Source organism: Brachyhypopomus gauderio, chromosome 3, assembly GCF_052324685.1.
Source record: "Brachyhypopomus gauderio isolate BG-103 chromosome 3, BGAUD_0.2, whole genome shotgun sequence".
NCBI lineage: Eukaryota > Metazoa > Chordata > Actinopteri > Gymnotiformes > Hypopomidae > Brachyhypopomus > Brachyhypopomus gauderio.
The window spans coordinates 25,534,139-25,556,939 of record NC_135213.1 but is presented as its reverse complement, the minus strand read 5'-3'; the positions used below and the strand labels follow the sequence as shown (position 1 = coordinate 25,556,939).

The 22,801-nt window shown below is 41.9% G+C and overlaps 1 protein-coding gene across 6 annotated transcripts in view; it reads right to left on the bottom strand.

The window, feature by feature from the left end:
• The window catches only part of itga3b (integrin, alpha 3b), a 27,614-nt gene extending 4,813 nt beyond the window's left edge, over window positions 1-22,801 (bottom strand). For 2 of the 6 annotated variants that reach the window (XR_013130094.1, XM_077000673.1), the window contains exons 1-15: window positions 22,427-22,799; window positions 11,363-11,490; window positions 3,991-4,073; window positions 3,657-3,906; window positions 3,419-3,517; window positions 3,096-3,300; window positions 2,335-2,528; window positions 1,886-1,974; window positions 1,601-1,737; window positions 1,398-1,478; window positions 1,188-1,255; window positions 922-1,058; window positions 615-761; window positions 426-523; window positions 2-173 (exon numbers count right to left, since the gene is read on the bottom strand). Coding sequence is in view for 5 of the 6 variants with exons in the window: in XM_077000673.1 (XP_076856788.1) it covers window positions 2-173; window positions 426-523; window positions 615-761; window positions 922-1,058; window positions 1,188-1,255; window positions 1,398-1,478; window positions 1,601-1,737; window positions 1,886-1,974; window positions 2,335-2,528; window positions 3,096-3,300; window positions 3,419-3,517; window positions 3,657-3,906; window positions 3,991-4,073; window positions 11,363-11,490; window positions 22,427-22,599 (2,061 nt within the window). In the remaining variant the exon portion in view is untranslated. Of the gene's footprint in view, window position 1; window positions 174-425; window positions 524-614; window positions 762-921; window positions 1,059-1,187; window positions 1,256-1,397; window positions 1,479-1,600; window positions 1,738-1,885; window positions 1,975-2,334; window positions 2,529-3,095; window positions 3,301-3,418; window positions 3,518-3,656; window positions 3,907-3,990; window positions 4,074-11,362; window positions 11,491-22,426 lie in introns of those variants that run through there. The other 4 variants (XM_077000671.1, XM_077000670.1, XM_077000675.1 and 1 more) reach the window with 4 other exon arrangements.

Here is a 22,801-nt window from a genome sequence, read left to right as displayed (position 1 = left end):
CCTGGGAGCGCCAGCCAGAGTACTTGAGTGCTGCGGGAATGGTGATATTCAGCATGGCCTGATGGGCGTCCTCAGCCTCCCTGTCACGGTCGGGCAGATTGGTCACCTCCACCATCAGCGTGAGCTTCTTGATGCTGCTGTTGTACTCCATGGTCTGACCTCCACCCTGGCTGCTAATGGAGTAAAAGGTATATTTGAGTGAAATTACTAATAGAATATGGAGAACAGTTTTCCTAGTGTAATGTCATATGATAGGGAGCAACTAGCAGAGTCAAGTCATCATGAAAAGGATATTTCAACCATACAGATATGTGGTTTATACAGGGAGTGAAATGACTGAGACCATTTAGGTGAACACTGGCAAATATGAAGCATTAAAAACAAATGTTGCTCAAAGTTAACAGTGAATAATTTCTGTAGCTCACCTGGGGAAAGAGGTTTGCTGATCACTCACAAACTGGGCCTTCAGCTGCAGATTACTGCTACATCTGTTATCAGAACCACACTCCTTCTGGAAGTTCATCTACAATAGCAGAGAAATCACCAAACAAATTCTATTGGTAATGGCGGTCTTAAATTCTGCATTTATTCAGCTCCATTCTAAGTTGCTCCACCTCAGCTTTCTCCGTCAGTAATTGCTGGCCGCTCAGCACGGGGAACGCGTCGAGGTTCTGCAGGGCCTGGGAGGCATCAGGGTCCGGCCTGTGGAGTGACACGTTCAAGAGAAACACAACAGGCTCCAGCTTGTTCCTCAGCAGCTCCTGTGGGAAGGAAAGCGGAGAGATGCGTGTTCCTAAGAGCATATGGTGGGCATGTGTGTGTACAAGCTGGACGTCTTGTGTGCGTACAAGGTGGACGTCTTGTGTGCGTATGAACTGGACACCGCGTGTGCATATGAGCTTGGTGCCGCATATCTCTTACGCTGACGGTCAGCTTGAGCTCCTGGCAGGCCGGTGAAGAGAAGGACATGAGGCCTGTGAATGTGCTCAGCTTGTTGCCGAGAAACTGCACCCGGGCGCTCCGCCGGCCGCGGTCGGCTTCTATAGTATAGTTCACCGCTGAGGAAAGGAGAGTGCACAGGAGTAAACATGTGGCTTTGTCTAACTAAAGGCTCAGTAGGGCATGAAGAACACCCGTAATGCATGAAGATCGCCGCGTAATGCGTGAAGATCACCCGTAATGCTTACTGATGCTGTTCTTTAAGCCACGCTTTCCATTGCTCAGCGTGTAATCAAAGCACATCTTCACTGTTACACTGCAAAAAAATCAGTCCAATTCAACAGATTTAATCCAACAAACCTGATTATATTCTGGGATAAACTGAAGGCAAAGTTTGAGCTTGGAGAACACACTTAATGCCACAACACAAACATGTAATGAATTGTCTCTTTCCTTACCAAGGATTTTTGCACTGGCTGGGGTCAACAATCTTTGGCTCTACTGTGAAATTCTGGGATAGATGGATGACCGGACATGCCCTAGAAGAAGAAGAAGAAGAAGAAGAAGAAGAAGAAGAAGAAGAATGCTTGTTAGGTATTACACAGCAGGACTTTATATTTTAACACGTTTTCGTACCCTTTTTACGTAATTAAAACCTGACCTTAGAAGGGCTATGCGGTCATCGAGAGAGCCGACTAAGAGGTCGGGGTACGTGTTTCCATCCATGTCCATGCCACCACTGATGGAGTAGCCAAAGGTGCTGAACTTACCAGAACCCACTGACTTCCCTTCAATCACCTAGGAGATGAAAAGAGATTTGAACCAGTCCTGCACTGAGGACTATGCAGAAACAAATGAGACACGACTTTCACATTCTCCTTCTTCACTTAGGAAAAGAAAATTTGCTTTGTTTCTGACAAGGTTGGAAGATGTTAGTTCATTTTACCTGAGAAAAATCCTCTGATATTCCTTTCTGGCTCCCCATCCAAATGTAGACTTTGCCAGAATCATCAAAAGGAGCGCCCACTGCAAAATCTAACAGAGCAGGAGAGACAAAGCATGTTTCAATCCTCTAGATGGCAGTATGCTGACAGGTATTTATCTTCTCTCAGTTGTATTGTATTTTGGTTTACTAGCTCTAGAATTGGCCTTGTATTTTAAAAAATGGGCCCTCAAGGAATGAAGGTTGAGGCTTAGAATGTGGTTTGTTCATCTACAGTTTGAACAGAGCATTCACTACATTATACTGGTTTAATGTAAGCATGCCATAATTGTTTTATATGCTCAATTTACATGAGTATTACAAAGGTTTATTGCACCACTCCATATAGTTTTGTTTCAAACCATTATCTTTTAATACAACAAATATACATGCCAGCAAAAAAAAAATCGCACCTTGGAATCCATCCTGATTGACATCACCTACAGCTGCCACGGCCAGCCCGAATGCTGAGCCTTTAAGACCCTTCAGGATCACATCAGCTTTGTTCTGGAAAGATCCATTTTCATTCATGAAGACATACACTGCTCCTCCATGCTCCTTGGAACGGTGGAAGTAGAATGGCGCGCCAACGATCAGGTCGTTCCAGCTATGGTTGAGAATCCAGTCATGAGCACAAACCAAACAAGACAGAGGAGACGCAGATTTGCTTTGCTTTTGCTTTGTTTGCCTTTCTATTCCACGCAGGCGTCTCACCTGTTATGAAGGAGCCTGCAACCTGTCATTGAAACGCATTCAGCCTATAACCTGCTGACAAGCCTATGTGGGCTGTGGACCAGTGGCGCGTGCACAAAAGCAGACATGCATGAAGCGTGTGAATGCCAGGGGCAGGATGTAACTAAGATAAGTGAGGAGAGGGCTTTGGGCTGCTGCCTCTGAGGTCACATAACATAGGCACGGGTGTGCAGGAATGGGTACAGGGTGCTTTAGACAACATCAGTGGCAGGTACGCCATTCGGAGCCATGCTTTTAGGTCAGCGCACAGTTTGTGTATGGCTAGATGGGACTCCAGGAAGGGAATAGCTAAGCTATGCTCCAATAGTGCACCTGCTAGTGGACGTACAGCAATTTGCTGGTGACACCAAGGTCATGGGTCTGATTCACTGATCTAGCTCTGGATATGAATGTCTGCCAAATGAAGAAAATGGAAACTTACTCATCATTGTTGAGATCTGCCACAGCAATACTGCTCCCAAAGTAAGATCCCACTTGATCTCCTGGGATTATAATTACGGCCTCGAGGTTGGACTGCCCTTTTGTTGCTAGGGTAACAGACCCCCTGGACTCCTCTCTGGGAGCCCCAGTAACCACTGTGTAGTCTGTTCTGCTCAACAACTTCCTGTCTTCAGTTACAGAATATCCTGAAAATGATTAACACATGAAATAAAGGCACTTTACAATGTTTACTACGCAGGACACATCTGTCTGTGACACCTAATTTGGCCTCTCCTAAATGGAAAGACACATTAATTCATTCACCCATGTAGCTGTTCCGCCTGTTCTGTGACCCAAAGTCTTTTCCATTGTAATCCCAGGAGTTCCCTGGAGTGGTGTCTCTCCATGTTACATGGACATTACCTGGTAAACAAAGGCAGAGAGATCACATTCCGGCAGGGTTAACCAGTTCTTCTGGCAAGCGGGTCACTGTTTAGACAAATATATCGCTAAAGATATTTCTGCAGTGCTCGTCTCAGACGAGTCATCACAAACGTCCTACCCTGCCATACGTAGCTGCCAGTGCAGCCGATGTAGACGTCTGTGGCCGTGATGCCGCCGGAAATGCCCATGTTGCACATGCCTTCCATGTCCATGTCGAAGTTGGGGTTGCACACCTCGTAGCTGTGTGTCTGCCAGTCGTCATTCTGGTTGTAAGTCAGGTCGTTGCCCCGCACAAAGCACTTGCCCACCATTCTCCGCTGCTCCTCTGTTCCTCCCCGCACAATTTTTACATAACGGTGACCGCATGCCTGTCAGATGGGGGCGAAGGGGGGGCATTAGTAGTAGTAAATAACATGGATAAACAGCACACAAGCACAGGAGGTCAGTCTCACCAGCACCCGTCCCCCGCGTTGCTCTCTCTGGCTGGCTACAGTCACCCCCAGCCACATGTCCTCAATCATCTCAGATGCGTCCGCTACAGATTAGAGGACACCAGTCAGCAGGCTGGTAAACGTTGGTTACAGTTGGGACAGTTGGACACAGCCATCAGTAATCATGCGTAAAAGTTATCATCACACATGGCAAGTTTGATCTTTGGTTAGTCCCAGACGTGTGAAGGTTGTTCATCAAGAAATCTTAAGCCTTTGTTGACCTGCACATGCATATCAATGTCAACAGTAATGCAATAGCTGTGACATTTTGTTCCAGTTACCATCCCATTATGAAGCCCTTATGAAAAGGTACCAGCTAAGGCAGGTGTAAATAGCTCTAAAGCTGCATGTGATCCAAAAACCAACAGAGTGAATAGTGAACAGATAAGAGAAGGTGAATGTTTATTTAAGAAACAACCGCTGAGCCAGTGCACCACTTGACAACTAAATGCACCCTGCAATACATCTGGAAGTGCAATGTTTGCACAACTAATCACCCAACATAATTAAGCTAATAACATTTTGTTCATTCATCATGAACAGCTGTCATGGGCTGGGCTTGTGCTGTGGCATGTCTGTTAAGGTCAACATTCCTGCACTTGTTAATGATTTCAGACCACATAGCAAATGGAACTAGATTTCCATTTCCTGAAGGAAATACGAGAGGGCTTGAAAAGGTGTGCCCTGTTCTGACTGGTTATGGCTAAGCATAAGATCAATGCCTAGCCTGGCACCAAGGTTTGAGTAGCTGGTTGTGAGAGGATTAGGAGTGCAATGTGTATAGAGTCTAGTGTGTATTAAACTGTGTATGGTGTGTGGAAATGTATGTGGTTTGCATGAAGGTGTGCTGAACAAATGTGTATAAAGTACACATAGAGTAGTGTGTATGGTGTGTATATATGGTGTGTATTGTGTATGAAGGTGTTTAGTGTGTAGAGTATGTATGGTGTGAATGAAAGTGTGTACGCTGTGTGTGAATGATGTTACGCTATATTGCCAAAAGTTTTCACTCACGCATTCACTCACTCAGTCATCAGAATCCAGTGCTCCAATCACTTCCATAGCCACAGGTGTATAAAATTAAGCACGTAGGCATGCAGACTGTTTTTACAAACATTTGTGAAAGAATGGGTCATTCTGAGAAGCTCAGTGAATTCCAGCATGGAACTGTGATAGAATGTCACAGAGATAGAATGATAGAATCTGTGCAACGAATCCAGTAGTGAAATTTCCTTGCTCCTCAATATTCCACAGTAAACTGTCAGCTGTATTATAAGGAAATTGAAGTGTTTGGGAATTACAGCAACTCAAGTCATGAAGTGGTAGGCCAAGTAAACTGATGGAGTGGGGTCAGCGGATTCTGAAGCGCATAGTGTGAAGAGATTGCCAACATTCTGCAGAGTCAATCCACTTGTCTGACTGCGTTGTGCCAAGTCAAGTGTAAAGTTTGGTGTATGGGGGGGATTATGGTGTGGGGTTGTTTTTCAGGAGCTGGGCTTGGCCCCCTAGTTCCAGTAAAAGGAACTCTGAATGCATCAGCACACAAAGACATTTTGGACAATTCCATGGTCCCAACTTTGTGGGAACAGTCTGGAGCTGGTACCTTCCTCTTCCAAGCAAGGTCCATAAAGACATGGATGGTAGAGTCTGGTGTGGATTAACTTGACTTGACTGTACAGAGTTCTGACCTCAACCTGATAGAACACCTTGGGATGAATTAGAGCGGAGACTGAGAGCCTTCTCGTTCAACATCAGTATGTGACCTCACAAATACGCATATGTATAATATATATACAGGAGTTGGACAATGAAACTGAAACACCTGGTTTTAGACCACAATCATTTATTAGTTTGATGTAGGGCCTTCTTTTGTGGCCAATACAGCGTCAATTTGTCTTGGGAATGACATATACAAGTCCTGCACAGTGGTCAGAGGGATTGTAAGCCATTCTTCTTGCAGGATAGTGGCCAGGTCACCACGTGATCACTAGTGGTTGGCGCTGGAGCGAACTAGTAACTCATTGAATCATAGATGTAGATCGGGAATAAATAAACTAGATTTTTTTTCAGCGTGAGAAATCAGATGTAAGGCATGTGAGCGTGTGAAGACAGTCAAATGCGTGGAGGTGAGTTGGCAAGCCTGGGGTATGAGATAGATGTATGTATGTGTGTGTCTCTGTGGTGTATATGTGTGTGAATGTGGTGTGGGTATGAGAGAGATATATGTATGCGTGCGTGTGTGTGTGTGTGGGGGGGGGGGGGGTGGTTGTGGTGGTGGAAGACACTCAAAAATAACTCTGTCACTGCTTCTCTTAGTGGAGAAGCCTTTTTTAGTCTGATTTGTACCCTCCAAACAAAATGTCTTAGTTCAGGACATATTTAACCTATCACTTAACTGAGATTGTCAGAGAGAGGACCCCTTGCCGATGATTTTCAAGTTATTATGTATGGTTTGACCCAATACTGCCTGATTTATGACAAGTTAAACACAGAGGCAAATTGTGAAAAAGCCAATTCTGATTTTGAGAAATTTACATTGGAGCCAACATGCGTTTGTCCAATCTGTAGTCACATTTTCAAAACTCTAAACACATTGAACACAACATAAGTCTTCAGTGGCTGTACAATTAGTTCAATTCATGTTGTTATGGCACAAAATGCAGTCATTTTACATGTTTTTATAATGCTTAAATTTTCTATACACACAAGATTATCCAATAACAAAATTCTGGATCATTTTTGCCTTATTTACAATTGCTTTGCACACAGCATGTCAAAAATGAAAACCTAAGGTTCAAAACCTTAAATACTGTATAAAATGCAAAGTTCTGCAAAAACAAAGGTGAAAAGCTATTACTGTAATACATATTTTTTGCACATATAGATCAATGAAATAAATTGAAGTACAGTAATGTACCGGGTCAGAGAGGAGCAAATATAACAATTTGTTCTGGTTTGTTGTGCTGGTTTGGTCCCTCACAAATGCCAGATTGGTCCCTATAACAGTGACCTCCTTCTTTTGTTTTTGAATGAACTCTACCAACAACTGGTTCCAGAAGCAGAAATGGAACAGGTGGGAGGAAACACGAGGACATTTGTGATGGGACAATGTAGCATTTTGTCATTCTCATGTCATCACAAACAGGTTTATAGACCATCCAAGCGTGATATCCCTTTTCCTCCCACCCTACTCGCCTTTCCTCAACAGCACTAAGGAACTTTTTTCAGTCTGGAGGTGGAATGTATGATCATCAGCCCCATGACCAAATGTCCCTCCTGGATGCAATGGATCCCGGCTGCAGAGACATTTCAGCTGAAGACTGCCAGGGGTGAATAAGGCATACCAAGCTTTTCTATCCCAGGTGCATGGCAAGGGCCAACATCAGATGTGATGTGGATGAAAACATGTGGCCAACTGCTGAAGACCATTTAGATTACATGTAACAAGAATCTTCAGTTCTGTATCCATTTTTTTCTCCTTGTGTGGCTTTTTTTGTATATGTGTATTTTTTTACACATATGGGACCATGACTAATTATGTTTACAGTTATGGTAATAATTTTTTAGGTTAGGCCACAATTTACAGTAATGTCCCTAATACAGTAAAATATAACCTTTACTGCAAAACTGTTACTGACTCCTTTTTTGTCTAATCTACATTCCATATAGTACCTAACAGTAAATATCACTCATTGTGTAGATAGTATGTTGCCAAAAATGTACATTTGAAAAAAAGTCCAAATGAAGCGGATTACAGTAAAAATGAACTGACTAAGGAAACAACAGATGTTACTGTAAAATATCTGTCGTTTGCTGGGAGAGAGTAAAATATTACATGTAATATGGTTTCTGTATTGCCATCAAATGTTAGTTTTTTTTACAGTGCTTGTACAGTGATTGACTATGTTCATCTCGAATAGAGAATATGTGCTAGTGTTTGAAAAAATGATTGGATAATGAATCAGGTTTGCTGTGTTTTAACAAAGTTGATGTATAAAGAGAATGTTTGTTTGCGTTGTGAAATGCAGAGTTGTTATTTAGTTAAGAAAATGCGCTTTTGAACATGATATTAACTATTTGGCTATTTGTGTGAGGTCAATGTGTTGCTGTGTTTAGAGTTTTGACAATGTATCACAAGTATTGAGAAACGTATGTTAGCAGTTGAGCTTTTTTAAAAGCACAAATGTATGGAAGAAGCCCTCTAATAAGAAGAAGTATGAGGGATAACCACAGAGAGCTTTTCAAGCCCTCTAATAACCATAAAGTCAAAGAAGTACATCAACAAAGTTCCTGTTTTAAGCTGTCTGAAACTCCTTTAGCTGTGGCTCTGTCCGAAATGTCGTACTTCCCTCCTATTCAATGTGCAAAGCAGTACGCGAAAATATGTATGTCTGAATACACGGCATGCATTAAACAGTAAGCAAAAGGTTTGCAGTACACTGTCTTATCCCATAATTCAACTGGAGCGGCGGTGGTTTTTGGAGCAGAGAAAAAATGGCGGAAGGTAGCCAATCGGCTGTTTACAAATATAAGTAAGATACAACAGGGTATATGCAGAAATACTGAATTAAATTTCAATACCCTTTTAAAACCTTTCAAAAATGTTTAAGACCTCATCACCACTTAATTATTATTATTATATAGGGCAGTCATGGCCTAGTGGTTAGGGAACTGATCTTGTGACCAGAGGGTCGTGGGTTCGATTCCCAGACCTGAGGCCATGACTGAGGTGCCCCTGAGCAAGGCCCTTAACCCTCAACTGCTCACTTGTATAAAAAAAATGAGATAAAAATGTAAGTCGCTCTGGATAAGGGCGTCTGCCAAATGCCGTAAATGTAAAATGTAAATTATTGGCACCCCTGGTTAGGGAGTGTTCTTTGGCTTAATAATATAGGACAAAAATGTAAAAAAAAGAAAAATATTTAATTCAAGTGCCTTTATTTGGTGCGGAAACACAGAATAAGAAATTAATCTTTTGAATGATATCATGTGTGCCACAGTTATTGACACACATGGTGTTAGTATTTTGTACAACCTCCTTTTGCCAACAAGAGAAGCACTTAATCTTCTCCTATGACTCTTCACAGGATGGGAGAATTCAGAGGGATCTTCGCTCATTCCTCTTTGTACAACAGTCCTGGGTCTTCTCCTATGCACTCTCCTCTTCAGCTCACCCCACAGGTGTTCTATTGGGTTGAGGTCTGGGGATTGAGATGGCCACGAGAGGAGCTTGATTTTGTGCCTTACATTTTTGAGTAGATTTGGACACATGTTTAGGGTCATCATCTTGCTGAAAGACCCAGTGATGACCCATCTTCAGCTTTTGGGCAGAGGCCACCAGATTTCATGATCCCATGTATCCTTACTTCAGCCAATCACCTCAACTTTCCCGCAAATTTGATCACTGGTGTCATCTTGATGTGACGTCGACAAACTCCCGCTTTACTTCCGTGTATACATTCAAGAGGAGCAGACTGAAAGCAGCATGAGCGAGGCGAACGTTTCACACTTGCTGACGAAAATAATGTCAAAAGATTGGGAAAAGCAGTACACTACATGAAAGCGGGGGTAAACTGGTTTTTTTTTGTTTTCAGTGTTTTATTGTTTCTCAACGATGGGTTCATACATGTATTTCCAACAAGTTTAACATTTCTAGTACCAGCCCATCCACTCCAAGTGATTTTTCATAGTCTTTCAAGAGACGGAAAGTCCATTTCTGCCACCGAGCTGTTGCACTTCGAGGGATCATTTCAAGAAAGTGAGAGGGATCATTGTGCATTCTCTGTCCCAAGACCTGTGTTTCAGGGGGCGGGGCATACAAAAACTTGAGAGGGATCATTCCTGCCCAAACTATTTCATACCACATAGAGTAAGAGAAATAAAATCATTGCTTGAAATGTTAAAACCAGGGGTAAAACACAGGATATGAAGCATAATACCCATAGGGAGATCCAAATAAATAAATGGACAATAAATACATGGGTAAATAAATAGGTAAATAGATAATTAAAACGGATTACTAAATAGAGGAAACCATACAACATTTACTCCCTATTGCAATGTAATCACAAAAAAAGCAAAAACACACCGCAACTTGCATCGCAATTTTTTTGAAAAACACCCGCAACATCAAACATTTTAGCCCGCGACAATCACAAAAAAGGCCCGCGAAATCCTGGTGGGACTGTAAATCCATGACCAATCCATGATTGGTCTTTAACTGTGGTAGTATGACTTCATACGTCATATGATATGACTCATATCATATGACAGGTAAAATGGTGGACGTAGTATGTCCGAGATTGTATGCAAACTGCCCAGTCTCTTACTGTAAGAATGTTCTGCTTTAACGGTTGAGCAAAACGTACTGCATTGAAATCTAGTGCGTAGTGCTTATGTATGGCATTACCATAAAAAAAAATCTTTCAATAGGTGACTGGGAAGTATGCAAACAACCTCGGACATACTACATCTGCCATTTTACCTGTGTCATATGACATCACATGATCATAGTTAAAATGCTCCAGTTGAATCATGGGATAGAACAGTGTGCTGCAATCACATACTTCAAAATGGCTCCTGATTCAGTAAACCATCCAGGTACTTTTCGCTTACTGTTTAATGCATACTGTGTATTAGGACATATCAGCCATTATCGTGTACTGCTTTGGCGTACTGTAGGAGGTAAGTACGGCATTTTGGAGTCTTTTGAACATAATAAGCTGTGGTGAGGTGTACAGACAGGTGGCACTCTGCCACTGCTGTACTGACGTTTGCTAGAGCGCCTGCTCTCTGACGTTGAAAAGAAGAGGAGGGGGTTTGGGCAGCTGGTTTGGATTTCCTTAGTGATACCATCATTAATCTCAGTTCCCAGGCTTACCTTCTGTTGTTAGAGCATCTACACAGTTTGGTCCAAACAATGTTAAAGCATCAAAACCTAATTTACAAATTACTATATGAATCTGTACATTAACTAATCACTCAACCAAAGCCATGTTCTTCAGTAGTCCAAATAAATTAAGGTACGTGTGTGAAACAGACTTTGTTTTGTTTTGGTAGGGCTACCGCTATCATGGTCATCTCATACTCATTTTGGTTGAGATGTAAACTGAACTCAAATGAAGGTCTGCAGTATCACCTGCCTTTACCAGACGAATGGTAAAATATAGAACCAAACATTCACAAACATCTGCGCCTGCTGTGCGTTTACACGGTCAGTGTTCATAAACAAATAGGTAAGTCATATATATCTGTGATAAATGCTTTATAAGCTTCTTAAATTATAATGTTACTGAGCGTTTGCACACCTTTACCAAACTGGGCCAGTGCTTACTTGAAGTGATGAGGTCCACTCTGGTGCAGTCCTCCAGCTGGGTGGTGATGGGGCAGGAGTAGATGGCTCCGGTCTCGTTTACTCTCAGCTGAGGGAGGGCCTTGTCTTTGGGGGCCCCAGCCAGGAGACTGCATATACAAAAAGACACAGTTTTTGAAAGAGTAACACAACCTGTGGTGTTACATTAGGATCAATCAAAGTAAATACTTATAACGAAGTACCTACACGTGATGAGGTTTATACTGTCAAAGGAAGAGACCTCTGCCAAGATGAACCAATAGATGAACCAAAAGAATGTGTTTATATAATAAATTATTTCTGGAGGGAATGAAATAAGGACCTTGGAGGGTTTTTTTATGCTGCAGTGATAATAAATCTTTCTGGCTATTTATTATTTACACTGATTTCATCATGATCTGTCATGTGCAGTGATGACATGCCTAAAAACCTACTTAGGCCCCCCTCCCAACTCCCCACTGTGGGGGAGGACAGGGAACAGCATGCTTCAGTGGGCGAACAGGAGAGTGGGGGGTGAGGGAGACGAGTCCAGACCTGAGCAGACCAGAGGGAAGTGCGTCCTTCTGTTTTGTTTCAAACCCTGCGTTTGCAATCAGCTTGCCAAAGATAGATGGCACAAGAACCAAGGAAGGATTAAACAAGTTTCTGTCACCTATAGCTTGACACAAGATGTAAGATGTGCTTAGACTCTGTGTATGTATGTGTGTGTGTGTGTGTGTGTGTGTGTGTGTGTGTGTGTGTGTGTGTGTGTGTGTGTGTGTGTGTGTGTACTTTTCTAAGTATAGAACGCTAACAAAATTACTCAACTAAAAGGGAAGCTGGATTAATTAACAAAAACATTTGAAGAAAAAAAATGAATTCAATTACTTTAAGCATGGAAATGTTAGACACAATTATTAAATGTAAGAATCTAAGAAGTAGTGGTTTGAGGAATGCAGCAAATTCTGTATAAAACCCTTTAGTGCCCTTCTGCTCTTTAATTGGTGCACTGACATTTCTCCTTTCTTCCTCCCACACTAACATGCACTTTCTCCATCTGATGCACTGACCACAAAGTATTTGCCCCCAGTTTGTAAAATTCTGTCTCATCTCTGGAGAGTGGGAATGATGTCATGATAGCCTTGCTGTTTTTGTTCCCTAGGGACATAGTCTCTCACCAGGTGTAAATGCGGTGGACTGAGCAGGGAGCAGTTAGGACTTGCACACCTGTAAACCTGAACCTCAAGAATCCCTAATAAAGACTCGACTTATTAAACTTTGTCAACAAGCCATTGGTGTGACTGTCTGATTTTCCCTGAGGAACAGCCATAATCCATCCTCAGCAAACATGATTCTGAGAGATCTTTTTTCCTTCTTACGTTCTCCATTGAGAAATTAGTTTGTAGGAGCAGCAGCCTGTGTCTATTGGAGGACATTCAGTGGGCATTTACTGAAAATGTTAGATCACAGCATCCCTGACGAAGATGTACAGATGCATAGAATGCTGGTCTGCTCTTCAGTGACTCCAAGACACTGAAGCACTGAATAATAACATTGATGCCAAAACCAGGATTCCTGGTCACATGAGGGTCCTGCAGGTTTCTGCAGGTGTGAGCCATACCTGCCATTAGTCACAAATTGATATGTGGCCTTGGTTTGAGCACAAACTGTTCTCCCCCTCACAAATCCCAGATGTGGGGGTAGGTTTAGTGTGCCTGGCTCATACTGACACCACCACTCTCACAGTAAGGCAAATGTTTACATTCACCTGGTTGCTACGGAGAGGGAGGATCTGTTGCCTGAATGAAAATGGGGCTGGATGAGCTCCAGAACCGGGTCGTTCAGAAATTTACCAGAGGACTGCAGAAGAGTCGCTCCTGGGGCAGAAATGGATCCCTGTGTGTGGGAGTTGGTGGGAAAGCAAACCTGATCCATACATCACCATTAAAGTTCTATGCTTTACTTCAAAAGGAATCCTTTCCAAGATAGTTTAGGCCCAGGGGGAAAAGGTTAAAAAGGTCTAACCAAACAGGTAGCATACATATCTTTTTGTTTTCATTCTCCTGCCTAACATTACTGTATATTTATTGATGACCTTGCCTATGACTGATGACCTTGCCTAGGTTGCTGGTGAAAGGCGGCATCTTTGAGAACATTCTAAAGAACAGGATGTGAACTGATAGTAGGGGTACGTTGTATGGGTAGTGAATGCAGTAGACCAATGGTGTCACCATGGGAGAAGAAGAAAGGCCTCAGTTCCCATGCTCACCAACCTCATCAGAGCTTTTACAGACACTCATTTTCATATTACAGTGATGAACATGCCAGGAACATTTACCCATAACTGTGCATATCACCTGCCTTTAAATATTCAACTCAACTCTCAGACACATTGGTCCTTGCTCACAGATGCAGGACATTTTGTAGAAACAGTAAACAATGCCTGCAGCACTTCAACGGAAATTGAAACATCACCTTGCTCAGATGATCTGAGAGCTGTGATCATCACCCTGCTCAGATGATCTGAGAGCTGTGAACATCATCCTGCTCTGCTGATCTGAGAGCTGTGAACATCACCCTGCTCTGATGATCTGAGAGCTGTGATCATCACCCTGCTGATCTGAGAGCTGTGAACTTCACCCTGCTCTGCTGATCTGAGAGCTGTTAACATCATCCTGCTCTACTGATCTGAGAGCTGTGAACATCACCCTGCTGATCTGAGAGCTGTGATCATCACCCTGCTATGCTGAGAACTGTGAGGTATGGTGGGCAAACCTTGTTGTTTGTTATGACAACACGGACTCTCCTACGGAGAGAAAATGGCCACAGCACAAGTGTCTGGATTACTGACAAAGAGGAAAAACATATTTGCTTTGTGAAAGGACCTTGAAGAAAAGAGGTTAGGAGGCCAGAGTGAGTCAGGAAGACCATCTCCCATTGTCACACATGGTAGAGGTTCTTGTGGTACTGGTACAGCAGTGTGAAGCCGGGGACATTCCCGTGTTTTTTGTTCATAACAAAAAACTCTTCAACCATTGGCTACTGTGCTTAGCATGCAAAGTTCAAGGGGTTGAATATCTGGCTTCCCAAACTGAGGCTACCATATGAAAGATAAAAAGTGCAGGGCCTTTTTAGGGCCAACAGATAAGTGATGGCTGAGGAAAGCCAGGCAGAGAGACACGCTGTTCGAGTCCTTTTCTAGCTTGTCACACATGGGCTTCAGAGGTTTGATTACTTGTAGTTTAGACACTTAAATAGATCACAAGATGTGGATAGGATGGGATTCCTCACAGCATTGTTAGGAACCACATAAGGTTGAAGAATGTGCTGATCTGCATATATACTACCTATATTCAGCTAATTTTCTAGTTATTAAATATATTCAAGAACAAAAAAAAAACCCTGTACATTTTTAAATGTATATATTCTCTCCTTTGTAATGATAACTTCACAGTAGAATATCAAATACCAAGCCTAAAGTTACAAAAAGGCTAATTAAACTTATTTTAATTGGTGTATATTTCTCCTTCAAATGTTGACCCATTCAACAATCCAATAATTTAATCATGCATAGCAGGACTTGCACTTCAAATAACTACTAAAAAAAATAATGTTTAGGAGCAAGGCTAACAGAGCACACATAAATGCATATATAACTGTGTTTGGGGGGGTTGGACCACACTGGCAGTAATGTAAATAAAAAGGCTAAAGGTAAGCATGACCTATGTCAATAATCTATTACTAAATGAGAGGCTGCATGCTGTAGTGACTGAAAATGATCTTATCAGAGGTCTATTCTCCTTTTTCAGAAAATGAACCCTTCTGTGCAGAGTGAACATGAGAAAGCTTGTTTACAAGTGACGCTTGACTCCTCTTAATCAAATCCATCACACACCGAGAGAAAATAGCTACTTATCACTCCTTCAGTATCTGGTAGAAAAAAATAGCCTTACTATTTAGAGCAGAACAACATTCAAGAGTTCATCAGCCACAGAGGAACACAGACGTAAGCAGTCTTGCCATTAAAGTGGAAAAGGCCTGAATCATGTCTCCAATCCTTAACTGAGGACTCGGATTTGGTCTAAGATTGCAGACCTTTACAGACTCCATCCATTGATCACCACATCCCTGACGTCCTATCTGTGCACCAGTCATGGTATTTTGACACCAGTCTAAATATCAACATGCTGATGAAAAGCACGTCTCAGCTCAGCTACAGACAGCCAGGCATCTCGCAGTAATGCTAGACGGAGTAAGTGTGTGTCACTCCCTGATCTGGGTTCAGATATCGTGGCTTAAACCTGTTCAGTGTAGGGTGGGGGACATGAGGGCATGGTAGGCCTCAGATCAGTAAGATAAAGCCTACCTAGAGACAGAGCTAAGCTGAGGTAAGCACTGTATGCAGATAGCTAAACAGAACATCTTTACTGAAAAGCACAGACCAGCAGACAAAATTGCTGCAAGAACAACCTATTAACCCTATAGAGGTCATTTGGTTCACCTGTTTTACCAGTGGGGATACTTAGTAAACAGATTACTGGAGGAAGTAATGATTTGATTATTGTGTAACATTCATTTTTGACCAAATTACCATTTCAGTACAAATTCTGTAAATAATTTAATACTGTGTGCTGCAAAAACTCAATTAGCATATTACATTTGTCATACAAGCAAAGTCCATAATCAAATAAGAAGTTAGTAAATGGGGCAATTATGCACAATTACTACTCTGTGAAATGGGATAAGAATTTGATTATATTACATGCATCAATATAAGGCCCCATGATGACTGAACAGCCGAATGGTGCAGTGCTATCAGTGAGAAACTGCACTTCTGTAGCCTCCCTGCGCTCCACCGAGCTGCTGTGGGTGAACATGCACTCATTCATGCTCTGCAGCATCCTCATTATGCCTGAAAAGTGACAGAACGGCTATTATGCAGGAGAAGCTTCCTGTACAGGTTAATTGCACTAGTGCGAGCGAAACATGACCGGCATAGGGGGGAAACGTTTGATACACGTGGCATGCTTTAGCCTTGGCGCAGGAATCATGCAAGCATCTGTGGTGTCAACATTTTGGTCAAAGTTATTTGTTGAAAGATAAGATCTGTCAAGTGTGAGCTAAAACAACTGCAATCTTTTCAAGAACCTGATTCTCACACAGCATGGTACAGTGCAGGATGTGCAGAACATACTGTAGTAAATAGTACTGATGCAGGAGCTGTGCACATGAGGGTTTGTCTGCCAGTAGTATAAATAGGAATAGTAGTATAAATACTTTTTCTAGATTAGGAATAAGTATGACATCATGATCCATACTGCTACAGTAATGAGCTACTGATTCAAAAAGAGAACCAAACTATACTGAAAAATCACAAAGTTGTAAATGATTTACTTAAATCAGTTCATTGTGGAAATCAGTGTTATCCCATATGAATTGGACCTATTTTATGCTTAAGCAATGGTGTTTAAAGCATTAAATGGTGTTTTGAAACATTTGAAGTAAACTACTGCAAATGTTCAGATGGCGGTAGTTTATGAATGGAACAATACATCCAGGTAAAGTAGAAAAGGAAGTCTGATTTAGTTTTTCATCATAGTGTTCAAGCTAACAGATTGTGGGGAAGAACCATCCATGAGGTCCTGCAGTGAGAAACAGTGCAGATCTCAGTGTGTACCTGAGCAGAGGTGTCTGTTGCCTGTGTGTACACAGATGAAACTGTCTGTGCTATCTCCACTAGACAAACATCCTGTCTGCCAGGCACCAGCTGCCATCACCAGCAGAGCAGCGGATGCCTCTGTCTTAATGCTTCAATCAACAGCCATGCAGGCAGAGAGGAACAGTGAGCACACCTTCAATTACAGATCACAGCTAAAAATCCACCTCATAGTGCGCGTCTGCTTTTCCGTTATCATCTTAGTGATCCTCTTTACAGCTGCTCTGCAAGACAACGTATAAATGGCTGTATGTAAAGATGTGTAAAGATATGTGGTGTCAATGCAGGGGCTTTGGCAGTGTGCACACTTTAAATTCTGAACCACATGTATGGTAGTCTCCTATTGTTCTGAACCATGTCTCATATTGTTGTGTGTCTTCTGGGATTTGGATGTCTATTCCCCTGTGAAGGTCTCACTGGCCAAACTCCATATGATCTGGACCATATGATCACTGTGATAGTTTCCTAATCTTTACAAGGATGTAAAACCCAGGATGTAGGCCAGGAAAACCCAGTTTGGATCCCACAAGCTCAGTGCTACTTCTATGGGAGTATTAACCACTGAATTTGCTACAGCTTTTCTGGGTTTACAAAATGAATCTACCACGAGTCCACTGTTGACCTCTTGCTAATGGCTCTTGTGCAAGTGGGATGTCTCTGAAAAACAGGCTGGCTGAGCCCACTGACCTCTGTTAGGCTAGACACTGATCTACAAATAAATATCACAGATTTTTCATTGCTCATTAATTATGTTTGTGAAAATACCTGGTAGTACTGAACAGTTTACCACAAATGTCTAATGATCAATAGCTGTTTTAATACATGTCTATTACTGTAACACTAATCATTATCTCTTTTAATACATGGCCGGTTCCCCAGAGCCAGATTAAGCCCAGGCCAAGACTAAAAGCCATGTGCAATGCAGTTTCACCCATAGTAATGTAGTTTAGTCCATGACTAAACTAGTACCATGTCTGGACAACTGGAGCAACAATGGTCTAACTGGAGCTAACAGGTCTACCATACTCCTGACACCCTTCAAATCAATTTACTCAACAGCATTTTGGATAAGATAATATCCAGTGGTGGTTACAAGCATCTTTGTATGATAAGCTATGTTGACAAAACAGTAGTGCTAGAGGGATAGAGAGCAATCTGGGGACATGCCAGACAGATCAGATATATCATGCTATCTTCAGCTCTGAAAAAAAAGGTATAAAAAGGTCTCCTAGATCTATTCTATGCTAACGCCAGGGTGGCCACATGCCTAAGGCATATTGTCTGCTTCTCATCTGAGATCTTTCACCTAATCTGATGGAGAGAAGGAGGGCCAGGCTGTTCCCTGCTGTGTGTTGTGAGGATGCAATAAGATTCCCAGCTGGCACCTCTGGTTAGCCAAAAGATCTGTGGGAAGAGCTCAGTCTAAACTAACGCCCAGCATCCCACCCCAGTGCAGATTTAATCATTTTACTTGGCCTTCTCTTTCCTCTGTTGTCTTGTACAAGTGAAAATACTGCTCTTCAGAACTGGAGGGTGTATGAGAATCCAATTAATCACTCCATAGTAAAATAAAAAAATACTGTGTAACTCCAATTAATACATTTATTCCACAGTAAAGTGATTATTGCTCTAAGTACAGCAATTGTGATGACAGTGTATGGAAATTGATGCTACTGAATCATGATGACCAGTTATATCAGGATTTACTCTCAATTATTCATTAGTCCAGACTGAATTAATTCCCCAGGTTTTTCTGAAAAAAACGCTTGAGCACTGAAAATGTGAACTGTTAACATAAAAACATACAGTCAGTTCACTGATATATACTGTACCTGTACAGTTACCTGCTTTTTTAGGTATCATATGTTCTCTGAATATGTAAGGCAACCAGCATGTTGCTGGAAATTCTACAAGGGTCCCTGATAACATTTAGCTTTGAAAATCCCTGAAGCAAACTCTTTGAACTTGAAATGGGCACAATATACAGTTGCCAAAACGTGAAAATTTTAACAATGCACTAATTACAACCCAGTTAATGAATAGATACGATAGTAGTTTTGTATACATTTTGTCAATGTACTCAATATGCATATTCTTTGAATATGGCATCATTAATCAGACAATAATACCTTTCAATTTCAACGAGAAGTAAGGGAACTGAACATATATAAACTGAATGTGAAAGTAATAGTTATTTATGTGATGCTTTGTGTGAGGGAGTTAAATGTCTGAAAAAATTATCTAAACTATAATTAACAACTGAAAGTTTGGCTGAAAAAAAAAAAACTTTCTTAAAGACTTCTTTTCTTGTGTGACAGTTATAGCTTATATTATTGATGTAATTGATATTATTACTTGCAAGAGTAAGAGATAGATAGATAGATAGATAGATAGATAGACAGACAGACAGACAGACAGACAGACAGACAGACAGACAGAAAGGCAACCTCTCTCAAATGAAAGAGCGGAGTAATTTGAGCCATGAGAAATGGTGCTGGGGGTGCAGACAGCTGGTTGCTGCATCAGCAACACCATTTGCCTGTTTAATTAAATGTCTGACTCAGAGGAGGGAGACGTCTTGATTTGCTCCTACACACCATCAAATTACTACACTTAATAGACTCCCTTCCAAGTAAGGGTGACTGTGCAGGACTGAACTCAGGTCTGTAGGTGTGTGTGTGTGTGTGGAGACCTTGAATAGCCTGCTAATCCTTCAGCAGCTCAGGATGGCTGTGTAGGCAGGACGTTCTCAGGCTCAGTCTCCCAGGCCTGTCCCAACCTGTGAGCTGGCAGGTCCTCAGAGCAAGGATGATGCATTCCCCACATTCCACAGGGTCAGGAGGCTGAAAGACCCTAATGAGAGGCCAGAGAAGAGGCCTGGTGCTGGCTCTACTGGGCAGACTTAACAGAGAACCTGCAAACCCTTGGCAGTGGGACTGCAAAATGAATAAGGGGCTTGAAGTTAGGGATGAGGGGGAATGGGCATGGTTATGTTTCACAGGGAGTCTTTAGGTTTCCTAGTTGGACAGGGTTAAGATATACAGAGATTGCAACAGAAAACTGAATCAATCTTTGGTTTGTGAACTTACACTCAAACCTATCGCAAAGTGGAATGTTCTTGAAAAAAATATTAGGACATTGATTCATACAAAATGTTGCAAGTGCATCAATAGAATCAAAGAATTACTGACCATTTTAAAACATACAGGAATGTGTAAAATTCATATATGGCAGAATGTACAAAACAACCCCGACATTCATATGTATTTTATTATACAGCAAAAATAAGTATTTTGAATACTGTTGCAATGTTTGGAGGGGATCTACCAAAGAATGTTTTAAATTCTCCTGAAGGCTCCGAAATCAGAACTGTGTGCATGCTGAGACTAGATTACAACTACCCCCCTTGTATTTCTGGAATGGGTTAAATTGCAGGTGAATTATTACAGACTGAGTCTCTGTCTTTGTGGTGAGGCAGTGGAGACACTGGGATTTTGTCATAAAACTGACAAATACTGAACACACATGCGTCAGTCGGGATCTCTCCATCCACTCTACACATGCCATCTACGGCAAGAACATTCCACTTTCCCAGGATGTGCTGCTGGAGACCAGAGTCTGGGAAGTGTCTGCTGCAGACACTGCAGACAAATCGCTGCCTTACCCCTGTGGGCTCAGGCTGGAGGCTGCTTCATAATCAAGACACTACTCTTGTCAGTTAAATCCATACTGAAAGGATATGCTTTGTGTTATCTTAGACAATCTGATTGACTTGAAATTGTTTATTTTAAAGGTTCTCTGGTGCATCAGTGATGTTTTATAGCCTATGTCAAACACAATGCAAGAGGCAGACTTGCAGACTCTGTCTGTTTATTAGCTAACACTTAAACATCTCTAGTGCATGCAGTCAATCTACTGGGATGGGATGCACCATATGAGGCCCTGGTTAAGGGACAGCCTGTTAAATCAAGCCAGTCGCCCATTCATCCAGGCATCACTTGCAAATGCTCCCCTTTAACTAAGTGCCATCTCTTCACAGTAGTGTCTTTCCAGGTATATCCACGTCCCCAGATGCCTACAAGTGACAAGCCATGTCGATGCCTCTCTTTGTAACAAAGCTTGTGCAGATAATGTTTAAAGCAATGCACTAATGAAAAATTCTGGCCTTTGTACATACTACTGTTCTTTGAAGTGGTTTCAGCAGCTGCAGATGCTGCATGATGATGATGGTTTCATTTTAACCACAGACCCCAGGAAATCCCAAATAAGGACAAGGTTAAAAAGTTGTTGGGGGAACTCCAAACCATCCTACAACAGAGTCTTATAGCTCTGATAAAAGTGTTAACAGAATCTTTATAGCTTTTTCAACTTTCATACATAATGTGACATCTGTGAAAATATTTTGAAATGAAAGGTAAAAGTGAGGTTCAGGTATCTATGTAGGCCTATGTTTGTGTAGTCTGTATAGTCCAAAGCACAAATCAGCTTAACGTGTAGTTAAGAAACAAAACTGGTAGGCCCTAATTGACATCAATATACTCAGCCTTAAATCTTCCAACAGAGGGAAACTAACTGATCTTGCATTAAAATTAATTAAATGAACTCAAACAGTAGCAGCAGTTGTACAGATAACAAATCACTCCTCTGCTCTGCTGATCCATGTGTAATCTAATTTCAATGAACAAGGGATCACATTTCTATTTGCGATTTCCGAAAAACTTGTATCATCTGCATTCCGATTTTTCGTCGGCTACTGCTGGCCACCCCATTACTGTATGTGTGATGTTAGAAGTGCTCAAATACTAACACGAACATTTTGTAAAAGTATAGTTATGAACGAATGCGTTTGTTTGACAACCAGGTAGCCCAGCTCTCCGTTAACATAAACTACATCGTAGCTTTTGACGCATATCCGTCAAAGAGCAGTTGACCAGCACATGAACAGTGTGGTCATATGATTCAATATGAATGCCAAATTTCACAATGTTGATCGAATATTCTGTCATTAAGGCACACAATAACCAAATGCGAGCTGAGATAACTCACTATAATACACGTTAGGTTCTTGGGAAGTGGTCGGAGTTCATGCAGAGGAAAGGAACCTCCGAGCTAAAATGAAAACAGGCTTTGAGTTCGGCAGGTGCTGACGCGGAGTAAGTTTCAGGGTTTAAGGAAAAACTACAGAACCCAAATGTGAATGCGGTCCTGTGGCTCTCAAGAAACTGAACTCTCGTAAGTAAACGAAAATTATAATCGGATTGTCTAATAGCCTAACAATTGTAGATACTTGCAACCTATTTGCCAGCTTCCGCTGACACCGCGGGGCTAAAGAAAGGTAAAAACCCACTTACAGGTACTTTTCTGTCTTTTCAGTCTGTTTGTGCTGCGCAACTGAAAATCCAAAGAAACTGCCCTTGGTCTTTCCTTCCTTTATTACTGGGAATCGGACGTCAATATTGAATCCAGTGCAGGTTTGAATCACGTAAATTACCAAGAAGCACAAGTACAAAATTATAGTAGCCATATTTATGTTTTTTTCTTCTCCGGCTCGGCGATTGCACGAACAGAGCAATGGTTCTCCCGCTCTTATCCTAAAAACCCGAATAGTACTCCATACGAAAACGTCCTTTCACTGAGGTGTAGTGAGCGCTAGGTGTTGGTTCTTCGGCTCCCCCTTCCACACCCACTGCAACGTCCACTTACACCAACCTGCTGCCCCTTGGGAT